Source organism: Malania oleifera, chromosome 2, assembly GCF_029873635.1.
Source record: "Malania oleifera isolate guangnan ecotype guangnan chromosome 2, ASM2987363v1, whole genome shotgun sequence".
In the NCBI taxonomy this organism is placed as follows: domain Eukaryota; kingdom Viridiplantae; phylum Streptophyta; class Magnoliopsida; order Santalales; family Ximeniaceae; genus Malania; species Malania oleifera.
Window position 1 is genome coordinate 131,300,090 of NC_080418.1, and position 23,118 is coordinate 131,323,207.

At 37.1% G+C, this 23,118-nt stretch overlaps 1 protein-coding gene and 1 pseudogene across 3 annotated transcripts in view; one reads left to right on the forward strand and one right to left on the reverse strand.

The window, feature by feature from the left end:
* Positions 1–23,118, reverse strand: part of LOC131148514 (uncharacterized) — a 34,912-nt gene that overhangs the window by 1,911 nt on the left and 9,883 nt on the right. For 2 of the 3 annotated variants that reach the window (XM_058098249.1, XM_058098250.1), the window contains exons 3-4: positions 21,678–21,869; positions 15,097–15,147 (exon numbers count right to left, since the gene is read on the reverse strand). In XM_058098249.1, the coding sequence (XP_057954232.1) occupies positions 15,097–15,147; positions 21,678–21,869 (243 nt within the window). Of the gene's footprint in view, positions 1–15,096; positions 15,148–21,677; positions 21,870–22,055; positions 22,120–23,118 lie in introns of all 3 variants that reach the window. The other variant, XM_058098251.1, reaches the window with a different exon arrangement.
* LOC131149834 (large ribosomal subunit protein uL14-like) lies at positions 5,538–5,911 on the forward strand (annotated as a pseudogene).

Consider the following 23,118-nt stretch of genomic DNA (forward strand, 5'->3'; position numbering starts at 1 on the left):
GGAAGCGAAGGTTGCGGCAACTATCAGCCTTTGTCTGACCAATGACGTGTTGTATCACGTCATGGATGAGGAATCTCCTACGGCTGTTTGGTAGAAACTTGAAAGTCAGTATATGTCTAAGTTTTTAACGACCAAATTGTATCTTAAGCAAAAGTTGTATAAGATGGCAGAAAGTTTGGATTTGAACCAACACATCAATATATTCAATCAAATAATCAGAGTGATTTGATGCAGGTTGATGTGAAGTTCAAGAAAGAAGAAAAGGCATTGATGCTATTGAATTTCCTCCTTGTATCTCACACGTATGAAAATCTAATTGCTACTTTGACATGGGGAAAAGAAACCCTGAATTTGGAAGAGGTAACAAGCGCTCTACTAGGCTTTCATCAGAGAAAGAAGCCTAACGATAAAATTCCACAAGGTGAAGGGCTTGTGGTAAAAGGTAACCAGGAACGTGGGAGAAGCAAATTTCGTAGCGGTTCGAGTTATAATAAGTCTCGGTCGCAGTCCAAGAAGAAGGACATAAGGTGTTTTAAGTGCAGGAAAAAGGGGCGCATAAAACCGGAAAGTAAGAAAGGGAATGTAGAGAATCAAGAGGATTCTTCAAAATCGGCGAACGTAGTTGAAGAAGGAAACTCAAAGAGCAGTAATGGTGATATACTTTCTATTTCATCAGGGTTAGATCGCCTCACGGATTCTTGGATCCTAGATTCGACATGCTCTTATCACATGACACCAAATAAAGAATGGTTCAGCGCCTACAGATCAATTAATTCTAATTCTGTTCTAATGGGAAATGATGTTTCATGCAAAATAGTTGGAATAGGAAACATCAGAATTAAAATTTATGATGGTGTTGTGAGAACATTATGTGATGTAAGGCACATACCGGATCTACGTAAAAATTTAATTTCATTCGGCACTTTAGACTGTAACGGGTTTAGTTACAAGTCTCAAAGTAGGGTTATGAAGGTGCGTAAAGGCGTTCTAACGATGATGAAAGGACAAAAGATAGTAGGAAATATCTATGCACTGCTGGGCATTACAATTGTAGGTGGAGCTACAGCCATAGATTATAATTTAGATAATATTGTTTTGTGGCATATGCGCTTAGGGCATATAGGTGAGCATGAGATGAAGGAACTTCATAAGAGGAATCTTTTGAAGGGTATTAAAACATACAGGCTGAATTTCTGCAAATAATGTGTTATTGGGAAACAAAACTGGGTGCAGTTCAAAACAACCACTCAGTAAACGAAGGGTATTCTTGACTACATTCATTCGTATGTTTAGGGGCCAGTGAGAGTAGCATCACGAGGTGGACTTAGGTACTTTGTGAGTTTTATCGATGATTACTCACGGAAGATCTGGGTGTACTTCATGCGGCACAAGTCAGAGACGTTTTCCAAGTTTAAATTGTGGAAAGCTGAGGTGAAGAACTAGAACGAAAGAAGAATTAAATGCCTCAGGTCAGATAATGGAACTAACTACGCTGATTCGAGGTTTATGGAATTTTGCGAGCGGCATAACATAAGGAGACATTTCACAGTTCACCGGACACCACAACAAAATGGTGTGGCAGAAAGGATGAACCGAACTCTACTGAAAGGGCTCGGTGTCTCAGATTGAATGGAGAACTAGCAAAGAACTTTTGGGTCGAGACAGTATGGCATGTTTCTTGGTTAACCGATCGCCAAGGGCATCATTAGAGGGGAAAGTTGCAGTGGTATGGACAGGTAATGCGGTAGACTACTCCTATTTGAGAGTATTTGGTTGTCCAGTATATGTGCACATTTCAAGTGTGGAGAGATCAAAGCTTAATGCAAAGTCTAGACGTTACATTTTTCTAAGGTATCAAAAAGGAGTGAAAGGATTCAAACTGTGGGATCCAATGGCAAACAAGATGGTAATCAGTAGAGACGTGATTTTCAATGAGAAAGCTATGATGAAGCGTACTCAAGAGGAAGATAAAAAGAAACAAATGCTAGAAAACTAGAGCAGAAATGAGCATGTTGTGCAGGTGGAGTTAGAGACTTAGGGTCAGGGCAATGATGGTGGTGTTTAGAATGCAGGAAGTTCTAGCTCGGGAAACCAGTAGGATGACAGTATCGCTATACACAGACCCAGACGCACTATCATGTCACCGCCTAGGTATGGATTTGATAATCTGATGTCTTATGCTCTCATTACTAATTGCAAGGATCCAACTATTTTTCAAGAAGTGGTGCACAATCAGATGAAAAGTATATGGATGGGTGCTATGGTGGAGGAAATTGAGTAATTACATAACAACCAGACGTGAGATTTGGTGGAGCTTCCAGAAGAGAAGAGGACGACAGGTTGCAAGTGGGTGTATAGGAAGAAGGAAGTGGTATCTGAAAAGGAAAGAGAGAAGTTCAAGGCTTAATTAATAAAAAAAGGTTACTCACAAAAGAAAGAAGATTATGATGAAATCTTCTCCCTTGTGGTCAAATGTAGTAACCCGAACAAAAAAAATAAAATAATAAATAAATATAATAATAAATATCTTGGAGGAAATATTTTTAGATATTTATATACAAATATCTTGGAGGAGATATTTTAGTTACTTAAGAGCAAACTTATGTATTTTTTTTATATAACTCTCTGTCTCTCTCTCTAGAACCCACGCCCACTCTCTCTCTCTCTCTCTCTCTTTTGATTTTTCGCCGATCGTTGCCCGTTTCAACGATCGGAAGTTATCACGAGAATCAGAGAGTAAATATCTACAAGTCTAGCGGAGCGGATTCTCAAACTCGGGAAAAAGCTAGGGTTCGATTTTGGAGCATCTCGGGTTGTTTTTCAGGAAATAGGTAAGGGGATCTAGTTAAGTCAGCTTTTTAATGATTTTGAACCGTACAAAATGTTTATGGAATAAGTGTATTTATATTCTCAGCTGAGGTTTCAAAAACCGACCGTTCAAAATGTCATTTTTCAAACCTAGAATAAATGGTATCCTACTTTAAGTACAAATGAACGGTGGGAAGGCCAGTTTTATGTTTTTAAACCCTAAATACTATGTTTTCATGGTTGCCTATGGTTATGTTTTCAACCCTGTAGATCTATGCTTGGTGCCCAAGGTGGTGCTTCCACCTAAGTTCAAGGTGCACGAGTTTGAAATGTTTGACGGTACCCAATGACCTCAGACCCACCTGCAGCTGTACTGTCAAGCAATGGACGCATACTCCGACGATGAAAAGTTAATAATGCACTGTTTTCGGAATAGTTTAACTGGTACGGCGGCCAAGTGGTATATCCATCAAGATAGAACACGGATCCGCACATGGGGAGATCTGGCTACCGCCTTTCTAGCTCAGTACCGACACATTATGGAGATGGCGCCAACTCAGATGACCCTATTGGAAATGGAGAAGAAGTCTACCGAAACCTTTAGAAAATACACCTACATAAGGCGAGATATGGCAGTCCAAGTTGACCCCCCTTTCATCCCTCAAAAGCTCCAAAAGACGAGTGTATAGTCAAAGAAGTATCCCGCAAATGCTCACTAATTTACTAGGAGCCAATTCAGAGATTTGCTTACTCAAGTGGAATTTGAAAATCTGGTCAGGGGCGGTTACAGATGCATGTAACTGAGGCAAATTCCGAGTAGTGCTTCACTATAACTAGTCTCAAAGCCTGCGCATTAGAGCAGAAGTTGAAAGCTTGGCCAAGAATGTAACTGGGACAGCTGACCCCAGCTGACCCCATTTGCTTACATTCTTGTACATGCTTTGAAACTAGGGTCAGCTGCCCCAATTACATTCTTGGCCAAGCTTTCAACTTCTGCTCTAATGCGCAGGCTCCGAGACTAGTTATAGTGAAGTACTACTCGGAATTTGCCTCAGTTACATGCATCTATAACCACCCCTGACCAAATTTTCAAATTCCACTTGAGTAAACAAATCTCTGAATTGGCTCCTAGTAAATTAGTGAGCATTTGCAGGATACTTCTTTGACTATCCAGTCATCTTTTGGAGCTTTTGAGGGATGAAAGGGGGGTCGACTTGAACTGCCATATCTCGCCATCTGTAGGCGTATTCTCTAAACATCTCAGTAGACTTCTTCTCCATTTCCAATAGGGCCATCCGATCTAGCGTCATCTCCATAATGTGTCAATACTAAGCTACAAAGGCGGTAATCAGCATGGTTCGAAATCGCGGTCGCAGGTAACGTCGCGTAACAGTCGCGTGTGTCGCCAAACGCGTAGCGGGCATAACGGTTGTGAATTTTTTTCACGCATGCACAACCATGCCAAAATCGAAAAATAAGCATGAAATCTATTAATACATAATTTTTAATGAATTTTACAGGTCTTCATTCAACCTACAAATGCTTTTTAATAGGCATTATAATTTTTATATTAATTTTAGTGTGCTGTTTACAAAAAAAAAAAAACATATTTTTTAATAATTTACATTACTTTAAAATTTAAAATTTAACAAAATAAATATGAATTTGTAAATCTTACAATTTAGTTATTTAAATGGTAATAGACTTGAACTTGAGTCACTTAAGAGTTGAGACTTGACTAATTGTGTACAAATTAGAATTTATTATAAATTATAGATCTAATATTAAATTATTAATTGTCAAGGAGCTCAAGGTATTTAAAAAAATAAATCTGTAGAATATTAGTAAATAATTTTTTACTAAATCTGTACTCTAAGTTTCTAAGTTCTACGTTCTAACTCTCTAAGAGTCTACGTAACTCTATAAATTTTATATTTTAAAAAACTTTATACTAATTTTTTATTTTAATTAATAAATTCTACTTATACAATCATTAATAATTTATAATTGTCAATTTGTATTCTAATTAAATAATAAATAAACTAAATTTATATACTAATTATATTTATAAACTGAAATTATAAAACAAAATTTACAACTTATATACTAATTAGTAATTAAATAAACTGAAATTTATAATTTATATAAACTATAAATTGAAATTATAAAACAAACTAAATTTAAAACTGAAATTTACAATTTATATACTAATTAAATGAACTGAAATTTACAATTTATATAAAGCAATAAAGCATAAATTTAAATAATAAAAAAAAATAAATTATTAAGCAATAAAGCATAAATTGAAATAATAAAACAACATACATATTACATACCCAGTGGCCACCACCCACTACCCAATACCCACTCCCGACTCCCACTCCCACGGAAGCTGCGAGCCTACGACTGCAAGAGAGCTGCTGGCCTGCTGCAACTAGGGGTGAGCAAACGGTCGGTTCGGTGAAATTCGGTTAATTAACCAAATTAACCGAAAATTTCGATTAATCATTTTCATTAACCGAACCAACCGAATAAGAGGTATTAACCGAACCTCGCCCGACCGAATTAACTATTTGGGTAATTCGGTTAACCGAATTTAACCGAAATTATTTAAAACTAATTATTAAAAACAGAATTTTGGAAAAACTTAATTATTTAACATATATTAATTTATATTTTAAATTCCCAAAAACCCTAATTCGTTGTCTCTATTTTGCCTGCACGCCACAATGTCGAAGCGAGGTAATGGAAGGTCGGCTGGAAACAAGTTCAGAATGTCACTAGGTCTGCCAGTCGTAGCGACTATAAACTGTACGGACAACACTGGCGCTAAAAATCTCTACATTATTTCGGTGAAGGGGATCAATGGCCGATTGAATCGGTTGCCTTCGGCGTGTGTTGGGGACATGGTGTGACTACTGTGAAGAAAGGGAAGCCTGATCTCCGCAAAAAGGTCATGCCCGCAATTATTGTTCGCCAGCGCAAGCCATGGCACCAGAAGGATGGCGTCTACATGTACTTTGAAGATAATGCGGCCAGGCTTCAGCTTCTGTTTGAGTGTGTTGGTCTTGATTTTATTTTCTTTGATCATGGCTGCGATTAGACTTTTGGAATCATTTGAAATATTTAAAAATTGTTGTTAAAAAAAATATCGGTTAACCGAATTTATATTTCCTGTTCACTGAACCAAAAACCAATTCACCGAATTTTGGTGAAGCTTAACTGAACCGATCGAACCCATTATTTTACCCGAATCGAACCGACCAATTTCGGTCGGTTAAATCAGTTAATTTGGGTTTCTCCGAATTATGCTCACCCCTAGCAGTAGCTACAACCTACAAGCCTCCAAATTTTGGAGGAATCGAAGGCTTCGAATGGAGGAATCGAAGAATCGCTAATTTTTGGGTTCTTAGACGACAGAGACGAATGACGGACTAAGGGAGACGAAGCTGTACGAAGTAGATTTTAAGGGTTTTAGGGATTTCGAAGCTTCATATCAGTAGATTGAAGTTGTACGTATGAAGGAGACGAAGAGTCGAAGAGTGATTCACGTGAAGAGGGAACTGAAACCAGCTTGCGGACGACAGATATAAGGGTTCAAAGGCTCGAAGCTGCATAACGAACGTTACGTTCCGTAACGTTAGTGTAACAGCCGTTAACCATATGAATTTTTGGCACGCCGCTAATGCGGCCCGAAACGGTATCGAAGACCTGTTTTTCCGTTACGTAACGCTCGTTATGCTACGTAACTGCCGTTATTTAATACCATGGTAGCCAGATCTCCCCATGTGCGGATCCGTATTCTATCTTGATGGACATACCACCAGACCGTCGTACCAATTAAACTACTCCAAAAACAGTGCATCATTAATTTTTCATCATCGGAGCATGCGGTCATTGCCTGAAAGTACAGCTGCAGGTGGGTTTGAGGACATAGGGTCCCATCGAACTTTTCAAACTCGGACACCTTGAACTTAAGTGGAAGCAACACCTTGGGCACCAAGCATAGATCTACAGGGTTGACAGAGTTGGACACATGGGTCCCTTCGATAGCTCTTAACCGTTCCTCGAGCTCATCATAGCGATATTCAGCTACGATCTTCCCTGCCCCCACACCCGCCGTCATTACCGGAGGCATCCCAATTCCTAGTATTGGCACTGCTAGGATAAAGGTGGCTACACTTGGCGGTGGGCCCTCTAGGACAACTGGAGGTGGTCCAGACCATGGTATTAAATAACGGCCGTTACGTGGCATAACGGTCGTTACGTAATGGAAAATCATCTCTCCGATACCGTTACAGCCCGCATTAGCGGTGAGCACAAAATTCACGTGCGTAACAGCCGTTACATAACCGTAACGGCCCATAACGCCCGTTACACTAACGTTACGACCCATAACGTCCGTTACAACACATTACAGCCGACAGCCCCTTACACTATTGCATACCTTCCTTATCTCCTCAAATCTGCTCCATTTTGTGTGTTTCTCTATCATCTGGCTTAGATCTCCTCATTTGAAGCCTCCAAAGAAACGAAAGCAGCTTCGAAGCTTCGATTTGTTGTGATGTTCCCTCTTTCACTCTTCGTCTCTTTCGTACAGCTTCAATCTACTGATCTGAAGCTTCAAAATCCCCAAAATCAGCTTCGATTTTTGCCTTAAAGATGTTCTTCGCAGTTCGCAGCCATCGCAGGTCAGCTGACTAGCAGTTCGCCTTGAAGGTGTTTGATTTTTCCCTTGAAGGTGTTTCGATTTTTCCCTCTTCATCAGTTTGTCTCCTTTGTCCAGTGTAAGAACCCAAAAATCAGCTTCCAATCTTCGATTTGTCGCTTGAAGGAGCTATGCTCTGCAGGTTGCCTCCATTCGCAGGCTCGCAGTCACAGCTCCAAAAATAAATTTTGAAGCCTTTGATTCCCCCAAATTTTGGGGGCTTGCAGGTTGCAGCTCTCTCGCAGCTTCGGTGGGGACTCGAGACTCGGGAGTGGGTATGTTTCTTCAGTTCTTCTACTTCATTGGTTAATGTAATTGTAAATTACCAATTTATTCTAAATTAATAATTTAGTTTACTTTATAATTTCAGTTTATATTTATTATTTAATTAGTATGCAAATTTATAAATGATTATATAAGTAGAATTTATTAATTAAAATAAAAAAAATTAATATAAAATTATTAAAACATAAAATTTATAAAGTTACTTAGAGAGTTAGAGTACAGATTTAGTAAAAAATTATTAATTAATATTCTACATAATTATTTTTTTAAATACCTTGACTATTAATAATTTAATATTAGATCTAAAATTTATAATAAATCATAATTTCTACACAATTAGTCAAGTCTCAAGTGACTCAAGTACACTACCATTTAAATAATTAAATTGTAAGATTTACAATTCCATATTTATTTTTTAAAATTGTAAATTGTAATATAAATTATTGTATTGTAATATAAATTATTGGGTCTATTGACTCATTTTAAGTAACTTTATGTCTTTAATCAATTGATTCTTCATTTTAATTACATTTCTACATCTTTTTTACCCATTAAACTAATGCAAACTTTAAAAAAATGTCTTTTTTTGTAAGCAGCGCACTAAAATTAATATAAAAATCATAATGCCTATTAAAAAGCATTTGTAGGTTGAATGAAGGTTGTCAAAATTCATTAAAAATCATGCATTAATGGATTTCATGCTTATTTTTTTATTTTGGCATGGTTGTGCATGCGTGAAAAAAATTCACAACCGTTACACCCGCTTCCCGTTACGTAACGCCCGCGTCCCGCGACCGTTACCCGCTACCGCGATTTCAAACCATGGTCCAGACGATTACCCATGGACTGGTGTGACGCTTGGAGGATGGATGGGATCCATGTCTACTTCATTATCCTACTCTTGAACTATTTTTTCCCTTGTTCAGTAGCAAGTCCAGTATCTTTTTCATTTGGCTGCTCAACTCCTCATGTCCTTGCTCTATGCCTAGGATGCGACTTTCCAACTGCTCTACCATGACTTTCGCTTTAGTTCTAGTGTTGTAAAGGTGGGTAGAGGTGGGCTCAATCTTGGAATTCCGATCTTTTGTTCAGCCTGATTTTACAGGAAATCGGAATGTGATTACCGGTCCATTGGAGATGAAATCTTATGCATTGATGCGTGGAATGCAACCTGAACAATCATTTGGCCAAGGTTTTGGAAAAACCCCATTCATTAATGATCACGAAAATAATCCGTTTTCCCCTTGACAGGGTGTTTTGGAAGATAAAATTTGACTCCATGAATGAAATGGGCTTTTTCCGTAATATTGGTCAAGTGATAGGGATGCCTAGGTGGATGCAGAATGTACAACACACAGCATTTTCCAAACATATGACAGACATAGATTACTACTTGTGGAGAAGGATGTGGCTTCTGTCCCAACCCTAGGGAAGGTATATACAGGGTTTTTCAAGGCTCCAACTTAGGCAAGAGACTCCGGATGATGATATGTGGTTAAGCTCTAATCCCTAATGACAAAAGGTCCTCAGATTGAAACTTCATCCTCCCTCACAAAGGTTCAGACGAAGCTCGCATTGAGCGGAGTGGTTGGCGAGTCCCATCAAGCTCTGCCACGAAGGGACTGACGCTATTACACTCCTATCTAATCCTAAAAGGGAGAGTCCAGGTATAGAGTTGTGAAAGTGTGTGAGTTTATCAATTTCAGCCTACACCCTCTACCCCACATTCATCCATCCATTATTCATAAATAAACACATGTTTTAATCAGACAAATCATGGAAACAAGTGGCCACATGCTTATCATTTCATGCTAAATTAAGGTCTTCACATTGCATGCTTATTCGGTCAATAAAGTAATCACCGGCAAAACCAAACATTTATTCATTCACTTACTGTGATTATTCGTGAAGTACCTGCAAACAAATAAACATACGAACAACATGTACAAAACACTGAAGGAGTAATCAAGAAGGCTTGCTAGATTTGAATTTTGGGATAATCCTCAATTAATCGTTGGCTCGACTCTCAAGCATACCTAGCAGAGTCGCCAAGCTGTCGCGACGTCCAGAAGCGGAACGAGGCGAATGAAAAGTGAATTTAATTTTCAGGAAAAATGGTGTAATGGAGTCGTCACTAACCTTTTGGAATGTGGTTAGAACACTTGATTACTATTTAATTAAGGGTAGAATTGGTCTACGTTGCCAAAGTCGGGATCGGGAGTACGGTTACGCGAGGGGAAGGTATTAGCACCCCCTATGCGCCCGTTCTTACGAACGGTACCCAATTAATCAAAAATTATCCCAGAATAAATTTAATAAGTCTTAAAAAATTACTCCCTATCAAAAGTGTAAAAGAAAAATGCACAAAAACAAATATTATATAGATATTACCTCAAAACCGAGGCATACCATACTCCGAAGAGCTCAATGCCTCCCATTACAATCATCGTGATGGAAAATCGAGAAAATAGTTTACAAAAATACACTCTCAGGGTTTTGAAATCTATAGGATTTTTCTAAGTATGAAAATAATATTCCGGGAGGTTTTCGGACTCCTTCAGGACAACATAAACCTCAAGACCTCAAAAATATTTTTTATGGTTTTCCTATGACTTTTCTAAACCTTTTTGTGATTGGCTTTTTTTTTTTTTTTTTCAAGTGCAAAGACATTTTTCAAAATTTTTTATTTTTGTGATTTTTCAATATTTTCCCTGAGGTAATTAAACAACAAAAAGGAAATTAAAAGAAAATCTGTAAAAATTGAAAAAAATGAAAAATAAAATGGAAGGCTAAAACCGGTTTCATACCAATTCAGAGGATCCAATGATTCTCAAAGGAGCAAAGGGGTTTTAAATCCAGGGTTGAACCCAACGTTGAGCTTGAATTCCTGCATTCACAATTTCATACCTCTCATCTTCCTCTCCTCCGGTCTTCTTTTCCTATTTGTTAGTCTTCAGGAGGTCAGTCTATAGTGTCTTTCCGAGGAGGGTTCCTGAACCTTGAGTTGAGGCACTACAGAGTACTCTATTCAAATGGGATGACCGGGCAATAGTAGGAAACATGATTGGTCGACCACTAGATTTCCCGATAGAATGAAACGTAGTCTTACCGTTCACTCTCAAAGGGAAACAAACTTAAGATGCAAGACTTCAATATCTTCCAAAAACTCCTCTGTGCTTAGAATGAGAAGCTATTTATAGACTTAACTTGGGGCAAGCATGGGAAACAAGACATAGGGGAATAATTATGAACAAAGCATGGGATGAATAATAATGAAGGGAACAAAACATGGGGTGAATAATAATAAGGGGAATATAGCATAGGGTGAATGATAATGAGGGTAACAATGCATGGGGTGAATAATAATGAGGGGAAAAATGCATGGAGTGAATAATAATGAGGGGAACATAGCATGGAGTGAATGATAATGAAGGGAACAATGCATGGGGTGAATATTAATGAGAAAAAAATAGTATGGGATGAATGATAATAAGGGGAACAATGCATGGGGTAAATATTAATGAGAAAAAAATAGTATGGGATGAATGATAATAAGGGGAACAATGCATGGGGTGAATAATAATGAGGGGAATATAGTATGGGGTGAATGATAATGAGGGGAACGTGGCATGGGGTGAATAATAATGAGGGGAAACAAAGCTTACTTGCATTTTACAAATTAGATAAATAATAATAATAATAATAATAAATATATATATATACACGTGTCAAGTATGGCCCCAAATCCGTGTGGGGCCCATGAAGTCATGTGGAGAGGGTTTGACACGAGGCCTCCTCGGAAAGGCCTAGTTAAAATTGGGGTGTTTACGGGCATCATTTTCAGATTTAGGCTTGGGCCCTCAACTGACTACTTTATGGGCTGTATAAGCTTCATTTTGAACAGGCCCAGTATTTCGTAGCGTGCAAACTTAGGGGTGACAAAACAAGTCAAAACCCGACGGGTGACCCGTGACCCACCCGTTTAAACCATATTAGGGTTTAACACGAGGCAACCCGTTTATAAACGGGTCAACCTGGACCCAGCTAACGCACTGCCCAAACACCCCGCACGCAGCACAGCATCCGCACGGCCACAGCCCATAGATCTGCAATCTTGTCAAAATTTCGGTCCATTGATTCCAATAGACAGTCGAAGCTCCCCATACCCACACCATCTGGTGATCTACCCATACCCATAAGCCATAACCCATGTCATCTCGCGCCATTAAATCTAGCAAAGAATCGGGCCTCCTAGACCTCCTGGCCCCTGCCGACAACCCTCCTACCCCGTCGAGTCCCGACCCCCATTTTCCTCTTTCTGTGTGGTGTCACTAGTGTGTGCCTGTGTGGTGACGAGTGTGTGGATGTTCAATGTTCACAGTGTTACTTTTTTTTTTTTTTTTAATATATTATAAAACGTTTAAAAGTTTTTAAATAAATAAATTATATTTTTTAAACGGGTAACTCGTGACCCGCCCGTTTCTTAAATGGAGAGGTTAGGGTTTACATGGTTGTGACCCGTTAAACACCGACCTATTTACGACCCAGCCTGTTTACAACCCACCCAGATCCAGCCCACAAACCCATTTTACCACCCCTATGCAAACTGAACCTGCTCAAACTGTGACTCCCTTCTACTTGCTCAAACAGCCCAGCCCTTGAAGTTGAGCTTCATTCAAATTGGAAGCCTTCCCTGATAAGGAAACCTCAACCCCAAACCTTTCTGCTGAATAGCCATCTTACCCAAATTAGACTGTCTCTTCCAACTGAGATTGATTGCCGAATAATTTCCCCAAGCGATTACACAATGATTCCAATATTGAGAACACCAAATTTCTTTGATGGAATCTTAAAAGATAGACAAACTGTTGCAATTGAAAATGGCATATAAGAACCACCAAATCAGTCAAGGAATCATGCATTAGCAAGTTTGAAAAGTCTTTTTCACTAACCAAATATGTCTACCGATGGATCATCTTAGCATTTCATAGTAGCTGCCCACATGCAGAGAATTCAGGGTTTTAGACATCAAGTTGACGGTGACTGTGGCACTTGGGTTTAGGTCTTAAAACCATGCTCTAGTACCATGTTAAGAATATTGCGTAAATTGAAAGACCTAATCACAATGATAGGTCTCTCCCTCTATTTATAATACATGCCAAGCATATTACAATAACCATAATAGCCTTACTAACTCAAGCACAAACTCACGCTTACTAATACAGCAATAACACACAACAATAGTGCTGAATAACGAAAGTAACCAATAACAATAGCTAACAATAGGGAATCTCTAAAATACTCCTCACTTCTAAGATTCTTTATTTTGCCTTACACTAATAAGATAGGGTGAAGCCCATGATCATAATCTCAGTGGCATATCTTTCTTCGTCCTTGCTAAAAAAGAAGTGAGAACTACTGGAAGTCAAGACTGCACATAGGTGCATCCTCATTATAAGATAAAGCAACACAGCTTTTTAAGTTAGTGTGCTGTATATTTTGTGGTGTTGCAAGTGAGAGTTCTTGGATTGAAAGAAATTGCACTATGATTCGCTCAACAGCCTGTTTAGGTTAAATTCATAAATATTTTTTAACCTCCAGACCATCTTTTCTAATAAAAAAACTTCAATGAAGAACCTGCAGCATGTTGCACCTTGTCTGCCTAGAAAGAAATATAATTCTATATATTATGGAACAAGAAGCTAGTGTTTGAACATTTCCACAAAACATAGTCCTATGCGATGTAGGACAAGAAGCAAGATCATGGGAAGATCCTCATTGGAAAATAATTCCAAAGAATTGGGTCAAGTTATTACTGGTTTAGCTAATAGTTAATTGTGTGTTTAGTTTAATTAGTATAATATTATGTGCACTTGGGGCTTGTTTGTAATATTTGCGTGTTTTAGGGGTATGTTTGTAATTTCACCAAGTTTTAGGGGTAAATGTGTAGTTCCACGTATTAAAGGCATTCTTATAAATGTGTGTGAAAGCCATGTATAAGTTGGTCATTGAATTTGAATTGAGAAAGCAAACGTGAGTACGTGTGTTTCCTCCTTTTGTATCCTCTCTCTCCTCTCTTCCTTCTTCCCCTTTCCTCCCTTCTATATCTCTCATGGCTGCAGATCATTGATGCTGTCACATGTCATTCGGTATCGTGCAAATGGGGAAAAAATGTATGCGAATTCATCATCGATGGAAGACGTCCTATGAACGTGGTTCTTACAAATGGAGTCACTCATATGCAACTTCATTTGGAACCCCACCCAAAGCCTTATGACATCTTGGATTGATAATACTACTTTACATGTTTGTGAAAGATGTTTGGTTCCTATCCACATGGGTTATTATTTTGATAGCATACAGTGTGATAATTCCTAAGATTCTTAGCCATGTATTCTGTGATTCTCCTTGGTTGAATGATTTGGGTGTGACTCAAGGACATGAGAACACATCTTCCACTATAATTTTAAGAAGATAATTTTGTAGCCCGCTCTACCAATCAACCAAAACAAAGAATTTTCCAGAGTAACTCTTATTGAAGGCATTGCAAGCAAGGAAATGCATGTGTTTGAAGACGTCCAAAATCTTTCAAACATTCGTATTGTTGAGTTTGTCATTCCTGATATTTTCATTGATGCCAATTCTCAATTCAAATCTATGGTGCTGTCAATGGAACATGGTGTCTTATCTCACTCAAAGTGCTGGCTTTCAAAGAGTCCAAGTTTGCTTCCCAACATTTTAAAATTTGAGCCCAATTTTTTTCTAACTAGGGGAGATTTCATAGGATAAGAAGTAAGAACTTTGGAAGATCCTTGTTGAAAGATAATTCAAAAGAATTGGGTCAAGGGATTGTTGGTTTAGTTAATAGTTAATTGAGTGTTTAGTTTATTAGTACAGCATTATGTCTATTTGGGGGTTTGTTTGTAATAATTGTGTATTTTAAGGGAATGTTTGTAATTTATCTAATTTTAGGGGTAAATGTGTAATTTAATGTATTAGAAGCTTTCTTATAAATAGTGAGTGAAAGCCAAGTAGAAGTTGGTTATTGTATTTGAAATGAGAAATTGAATGTGTCTCCCCCATTATCTCCTCTCTTCCCTCTTCCCCTTTCCTCCCTTATCTCTCATATAATTGCAGATCATTGTTGCTGTCCCGCATCACAATGGCTTTCTTTACATGAGAGAGAGAGAGAGAGAGAGAGAGAGACTGTTCTGCAATTAAAAATAGCATAGAAGAACAGCCAAATCAACCAAAGGAATCATGCATTAGCAAGTTTGAAAGGTCTTTCCACTAACCAGTTAGGTCTATTGATGGATCATCATAACATTTCATAGTAGCTGCCCACCCTGCATCAAGAGACATGAGAGGCGGTGATAAATTGGAATCTAAATCACAAGGATAGCAACTTGCAATTATCAAATCAACTCAAAACAAATTCTGCTCAAGCTTATCACAGTCGAGGTGAATGGCCAAGGAATTAGTCCAAGACTTCCATCTTGCAAGTGACAATTGCAAGAAAAAAATTATATACAACTAAAAAAGCAGTAGAATCAAGCATATTTTTCAAAACGTAATTGTCTGTATTTCTTATCCAATGAGCAAAGTTTTGATAGAAATTCCTAATACAGGAGAAGTTCAACATGTATGATATCAATCCCAACACAACAAAGAGGGCTGGGCATATGGATCTCAATTCTGCTATGCAGGTCACATGGAATAAGACGTCGCTAAGACAAAAAGGCACAAGAAGCCAATTAATTAAAGACTCAAGTAGATGCATATAAGAAAATCCTATAAAACAGCAACCAAGCCTTAAATCTCACTAGGTGGATCATCTTCTGCCATTCCACACAATCTTGGCAATATCTTCCAAAAGTTGGAAATAAGAAAGTCCCATATGAGGTAATTCGTGAGAAAAGAAATAGATTTAAGTTAAATCATTCATTGTTATCAGGTTATTATCACTCATGCAAGCCCTCGGAAATTTATCCCCCACCCCCCTCAGGTTTTCATTCCTCCAGTGAGATATAGAATTAGTAATGGTGAGGAAGTTTGGTTCCAGGAGGAATTTTACAAGGAGAGATTTTTTTTTTTGAGACACTGGGACACTACCCAACTTTAGGCACTATTTGGATCAAAGATTTGTTTGAGGAAAGGAAAGGAAAGGAAAGAAAAATGAGAAGAAAAATTCATTTTTCATTGTATTTTCTCTCTACATTAAAATACTATTAAAAATGAAATTTCGTTCTAATATAATAAAGAACTTAGAAAAATCATATGTTAATGATATGTAAATAAATTTTTTGTTCATTGATTTGTTATATATTTTATTTTCTTTCTCACTTTCCATAATAACCAAACATGCAAATATTGATTCTTTCAAATTTTTCTTTCCTTTCCCTAATGTTTTCTAATTTCCAAAGGGGCACGTAAAGTCTCTAGATTCAACTATGGTCCCATTTCTGACATTTAAGTCATTGATGAGGTTAATATTTCTTGGAATTTTAGGAGAAATAGTGAGGTTTTTAATGTTGACCGAGGCCCTAACCCTATAAATAGAGGCTTCAACAAGAGGAAGACACAACAGAAGGGAGAACAATCAAGGAGGCCATACACACAGACATTTGGTGTCTCTCGAAGAGACACACATATTGAGAGTATAGTGAGGAACATTGTTAATGAATGTCCTTAATATTAAATTTACCAAACACATACAAATAACAAATTTTTGGATATTTGAGAAAACATAGAAAGAAATTAACCTAACAAAAAAACAAGAGAAAATTGTGATACACATTGGAGTGTTGTCGAGGATGGCATACAACAAACCTAAAGATCACATGTTCAAGTCACGGGCAACCCCTCTCTCTCTATTCAAATGTGGAGGTATAACTAAAAACAGCATGCAACCCACCCACCCCCGACCCCAGTTTTGGAGCCTTGTGCATTGGCTGTTGCATAGTAAAGACTTCTTAAAAAGTTCACACAATTTCCTAAACAATTTTATTAGGAAGTACCAAAGTAGTGTGTTTTCCACTGAGACGTTCAAAAGGAGCTTTAAGTTCTTCTTTTTCTTTTTTCCTCCTTTTTTGGAGGAAGTAGGGTGCCTAAAGGAAAAGATAACAGAAAACTAAGAAACAGATAGGGAACAGAGCCCCTGCGAAGTCAGATATAAGATTATTTAAACCACAAGCAGGAGGTACATTAAAGGAACAAAATATTTGATTCCGAAGTTTTCCTCTAGCAAGGGCATCTGTGCACTGGTTTCTTAATCAGAAGATATGAGAGATAGCGCTAACCTGAATCTGCTGCATGAACCACCTTCAATTAAGGATTAACTCAGAGAGTGCCTATCAGTGTTGCTTCCAGGAAAAGAAGAAATAACAGCTCTAGCATGAAGCTCAACTGAAATATGGGAAAGGCTAAAAGTGTGGGCTAAGGAGAGAGCATATGGTATGCTTCAGACTTCAGCTTTGATGTTAGATGGTGGGAAAACCCAGCAACCCAGCTTCTATAACAATCCCAGATCAAACCCCTGCTCCAGCCCACCCAAGTTGACCAAGAGAAGAGCCATCCGCACTGAACCTACAAAAGTTGGGGGAGGGTGATTCCATTTTATGAGGGCCTGATGAGAGGGATTTCTTTTGAGAGAGAAAACTATGAGGGCATAAAATTTAGCAATCCTGGCCTTGATCCTGCCAAAAATGAAGCACATACAGAGCATATTGTCTGGTTGCAAAAGTCGAGTTTCTTGCAAGCCAAATTTTGAGAACACTCAAGGGAACAAAACCATCCATGGAAGGGGTGGTCCTGCTCATAGTTGCTAGAATCATATGATTCTCAACATAAATCGTACGATTCTCGAATGATTCATATCCAGAAAGGCATAAATCGATTCAAATCGCATAGAAGAATTGAAGAAGACAGTGAATCAAGGGGAATCGTATGATTCGCCTGTTGAATCGGTGAATCGAATCGTACGAATCATAAGATTCAGAAGCAACTCCTCTAAACCCCAACTTAAAGATTTTTAAACCTTTTTCTTTTTTAATGGTGGCCTTCCATTTGCTATTACATGACTTGTCTTTCAAGAGGGAAAAAAGAAGTCTGTTGGCCCTCTCATTCTGCATCGCTTATTTCTAGCATTAGATAAGATTAGAAGAAAACCAAAGAGAAGGAAACCAGTCTTGAGAAGAAAACTTAAGTCAACTAGTTGGGTGAGCATTTGGTTGGCACGTTGTCCTCTCCACTCCTATGGATTTAAAGATCCGATTTTCATTAATTTCTATATTTTAGTAAGTTTTGTTTATGTTTTTTATTTACTTTCTCTTCTTGTTTTAGTTATTAAAGCAAGCCCATGCATTAAAAATGACTTTTCTTATTAAACACCATAAAGTTCAAATTTTTATTGTTTTTCATTGCTTCATTCCCTTAAAAACCATAAAGTTCAATTTTTCATTTGGTTTTTCTTGTTTCCTCTCCTTATTGTTTTTTAAAGAAAGCAAACACATGAATCTTTTATTGTTAAACGTGTAAATTTACACCATAAGCATGAATTTCAATTTTGTAAACATTATTTAGCGTCCTTATCTTAATTTTTAGTGTATCTTGAACTCTCAGACTTAGTGCTTTGGTTTTGAGTCACATAACAAGTGTTATACTTTCATAGAAACTAGCTTAACTTGGTACTTGATAGAGGTGGAATGGTTAGATCATGGCATATCTTGCTTATATGGCTAGTTCTCCTTTTATATCAATATATGTGAGTTAAATAGATCATGGTAGGATTTAGACCTACGAAACTTGCTTCAAAGGCAAGCTTCATTCCAATTATCAACATGGATGATCCATATTTGTTGAAATTTCAACATATTTTACTATTTTACTTGCTATACATATATGCATGTCATTAGGAATCAATTTTTCAAATTTTGCACTGAATCTTACAATTCGATTTGATTCGATTCTCAATTCTCAATTCATGAAATTGGGATTTCGATTCATGATTTGAATCTCGATTTGATGACTATGGTTCTGCCACATGGTCCTGGAGACAGCACTTTATCTTGAGCCGATCTTACAGGCAATGTGAAAGGCCTGGCAGCTTTAAAGGATGGAAAAAGATAGCCAAATCTCCTGAGCCTTAGGACAGTCACAAAGAGTGTGGCTGAGTGGCTGACAGACTCGAGGGTATTTGAGCAGCTAGGGCAAGTAGGAGAGGGCCAGATTTTCATGGAGCATGGGAGCTCCACAGTAGCAGGGCAGCCACGGAAGTTTGCAAGAGGAAGCATTGAATACTAGAACTCCAAATCCAATTCGAATCTAATGTAGGATCTTCCTTCATAATAAAAAAGTGCCAGTAAGTCGACTCGGAGATGAAACATCCTTTCCTGTCAGGGCCCCTGAATATAAAATCTTCTAATATCAAGAAGATGCTGCGCAGGACTGAGAAGATTCTCTCCTTTAAATTGGTTAAGTACAGTGGGATAGAGACAGAGTTTAAGTTCCAAGAACCATCCATATCTATGTCAACAGATTGTGCCTTTTTTGAATACTACAGATGATGGATAGATCCATGTTTGGACAGAAGGGCAAGGTAATTGTGCCTACTAAAATTACAGTATTTAGATTCTGCAGTCTTAACCCAGGCTGCATCCTTTTCTTTCATTAATCTCTAGTTGGCTTTCAAGCTGCTTGGCCGGAGGCAGTCATTGTTCTAATCCCAAGAACCCCAAATCTTTTTAATGTATTATTAGTAATACCTGCTGATCATTTAAACATTGTTGGATTTTCAGATATAGATCCGATGGTGATCATTTAAATAGAAGGTCAATCTAATGCTAATTCCATGGTATTTGGTAACATAAACGAGCAAGACAACTTTATGGCTGTGTAGAAAGCAATATGTACAATCTATAAGATGATGTGTGTAAAGTCTTTCACAACAAATGAGATTTACCAACACAAACCTCCTACAATATTCTGTAACAATCAAGCTACTGCATACATTAAAGATATATCATGAAAAAAAGCAAGACATTGGAACAGATCAGTTTGCAATAAACATGGCGTGAGAAAACCAAAAACCAACAATTGAGGAGGTCAATATATCAAATAGGCAACATATTCACTAAAGCTTTCAAGAATGTATTTTCTAACATGTAACAAGTTCTGCATAACTTTTAGTAAAGAATTATCATTCCAAAGGAGAGATTCTACCTTCCTTGTCAGCAAGACAAAATACTAGTGTTAAAGAACTCAAACAGGAGACTACCATGTCTTGTAGCACTTGTTTGGTTCAGGGGAAGTAGAGAGAAGAAAAGAAAAGGGCTTCCCTACAGTTCTCTCCTTTGGTTCACATTTCACATATAGTGGAGAGACGAGAAATGAAGTGGGAAGGGAAAAAAGGGAAGAAAAGTGGGGTTACTTTGTTTCTTCTTCAAAAGGGATAGAAATGGGGAGAAACTACTTTAAGAAGACAACACAATTTTAGACAATTTTATAAGGTTTATGGGTTGGGAGTGTCTTTGTTTTGTTTCTGAAATATGAAACCTCAAATCAACCCAGAACGAGGGCAATAGCATACATTTGAAATTCAAGAATACTTCATAATTCATGTTTCTGGTGGAAAAAAGAAAGGCCTATAAATCGGTGGATTTGAGTCTCAGTTTTTTAAGCGAAGTGGGTTTATAAATGTTTGTGCTTCATTATTTTAGGGAAAATTATGAAAATTAAAAACCAAAAACAGTTGTTTGCTTAATATTTACAAAACTAAAACAAATTAAAAACTTGATTGAACAAATACTCATTTCTGTCCTTGAAACAAATAACAATTAAAAAAGTATGATTAAAATAATAAAAGCACAAAATAATATAAATAAATAAATATTAAAATAAAAATAAAAAATATTACATTTATTTTACTTAATTATTATATTTTTCAGATTCATTTTATAAGAACAATTTCATTGTACATACCAACTGGAAAACAGTAAAAATATTTTTAAAATGGCTTTCATTATTTTAAAATTTTTTTTGGAATTTTGAAAACACTTTTACTTTTTTGATATTTTAAATTCATATGATAATTTGATTTAATTTTAATTAAAATTTATGTATCAAATGAAAAATTAACCTACAAAAGTTAATTCTGGATGCTGAAGTATTCTGTCAACAAGTAGCCAAAACAACTGAAAAATCATAAAATCTGGTTTTTCATTTTTTTTTAAAAAGTTGAAAACCAACAAAAGCAGAAAACTGGCAACTTAAACAAACACATTTTCATAATCTGTTTGTCTTCAACATTAGAAACGCTAACATAAACCAGAAATGAAACCAAACATATGATTAGGCAACAGATTCAAGTGGAAGAAGAGACTTGGGAGTAATCTATTATGAGTGAAAAATATAAACAATCTTAGAGGCAAATTTTTGGATTTGTAAGGAAAAGATCTCAAGTTTCTGTTCCTGCTAATAGTAGAAGAGATTGGGGATGCCCTGAAAAAAATGATTGGATGTTTATAATTCAAATGTTGAAAAGAAATAGAAGGGTGTCACTGAGCCAAAAGTTGTTGAAAGAGTTCCGTAAACAATAATGACAGGGCATTAGTAAAAGAAATTTCCTTTATAAGCAATTCCTTTTGTTGAATTGTTCCTCTTTTTTTTTTACATTTTTTAGAGGACTTATACCGCTGGTTTTATTCTCATTTTTCTCTCTTGATAAATTCTTTCTCCAATCAAAAATTAGATATAAATGGCATGTGGACCACTACAAGTTAAAACAATTCAGTCGGCAGTAAACAGCAACAACCTTCTTTGTTTGCTTGCTTGATAAAACAAAATAGAATCTATCAAGAAATATCTACTGGAGACGTACGATCATTCAAAAGCCGAAAAGCTTCACTGCTGCAACACCCATCTAAGGCTATTAACTCAGAACGAGGATTATCATTCATAAGATTGCTGCTGCCTGCATCCTTGTCATCTACAGCAGGAACATTTCTTAAGGCCGAAAGTTGACTCTTCTCTTCTTCATTCCCATAAATGTTGTTTGTTCGCTCAAATCGTTCTGCAGAATAGTAAACAAATTCAGAGGATATAAATTTTTTTTTAGCATACATTGTGGAATGTTTTGCACAAGAATGCAACATCACAAGTTCTCTTTCCTCAAATCATTAACCCTATAATTATTAAAACAAACAGATATGTGCCAGTAAGTCTGCAAGAAGGACTGCTATTCTTCTACTTCGTCCACCTTGTGTTCTCAATGACTGCTCAACTTTTTGATATAGGGACATCAACTTTGCTTATTTGGCATTCTGAAAATAAATAAAGTCCATCCTTTAATCACCAGGATTATAAGATCAGTTTTATTTTCAGTCAAGATATTCATAGGCAGCAACATGAAACAGATTGTGCAATAGTTGATTTCCCACCAATTTGCAAATAAACAAAATTGAGGCAAGAAGATCAAAACAAAGGGACAGAACATATTTGGTGACACAGCCTGGTAACACATTCAATTAATTAAGTAAAAATGCGAGAGAGAAATGGGGGGGGGGGGGGAGAATAATGAACAAAGATTAAATTTAAATTTGCATTGATATAGGAAATTATAGTGCTAACTGCCAAGGGCCCAGACTGAGATTTTCTGTAAAAGACAGATTACTGCTTAAATACGATCATCAAAAGCAACTCTCATTATAATGTATAGAACATTGAGAAGTCGACATGCAATGCCTTTTTCATACAAGTACACGCTACTGGGCAGGAACAACGATTTTTTTTAGATAACATAAACTTCATTAAAGCAAAAAGAAGAAAAAATTAACAGAAAAAAAAAAGGGGGACAAGCCATCCTCTTTTGCAAAAACAAAAGATAAAAAACAAAGGGATTTACATCAATGCTGCCTTCCAACCCCTTTCAGATACCAGACAGCCAAATACCCTTAAAAATCCCAAAAGAGTGAGCCCATAAGGAAGCCAAAAACATAGCTTTCTCCCAAATCAATTGCATTGAAGTCTTTTAGTCTCTAAAAATCTTGGCATTCCTTTCAAGCCAAAGAGTCCACAATATAGCAAAAACAACACAAAACCAAAACCTTTTTTTTTCCCTCTTCCTTCCAATGCCCCAAAACTGTACCAATATGAAATCATAAGCAGTCTTCGAAGCCCCCCAATCCTCACCACTGCGGGCAAACAAATTATTCCACAACCCTCTCGCCACCTCACAATGCAGAAATAAATGACAATTAGTCTCGCCCTCCCTTTCATACATCAAACAAACAGCAGGACTGAGCTTTATAAGCCTCCTTATC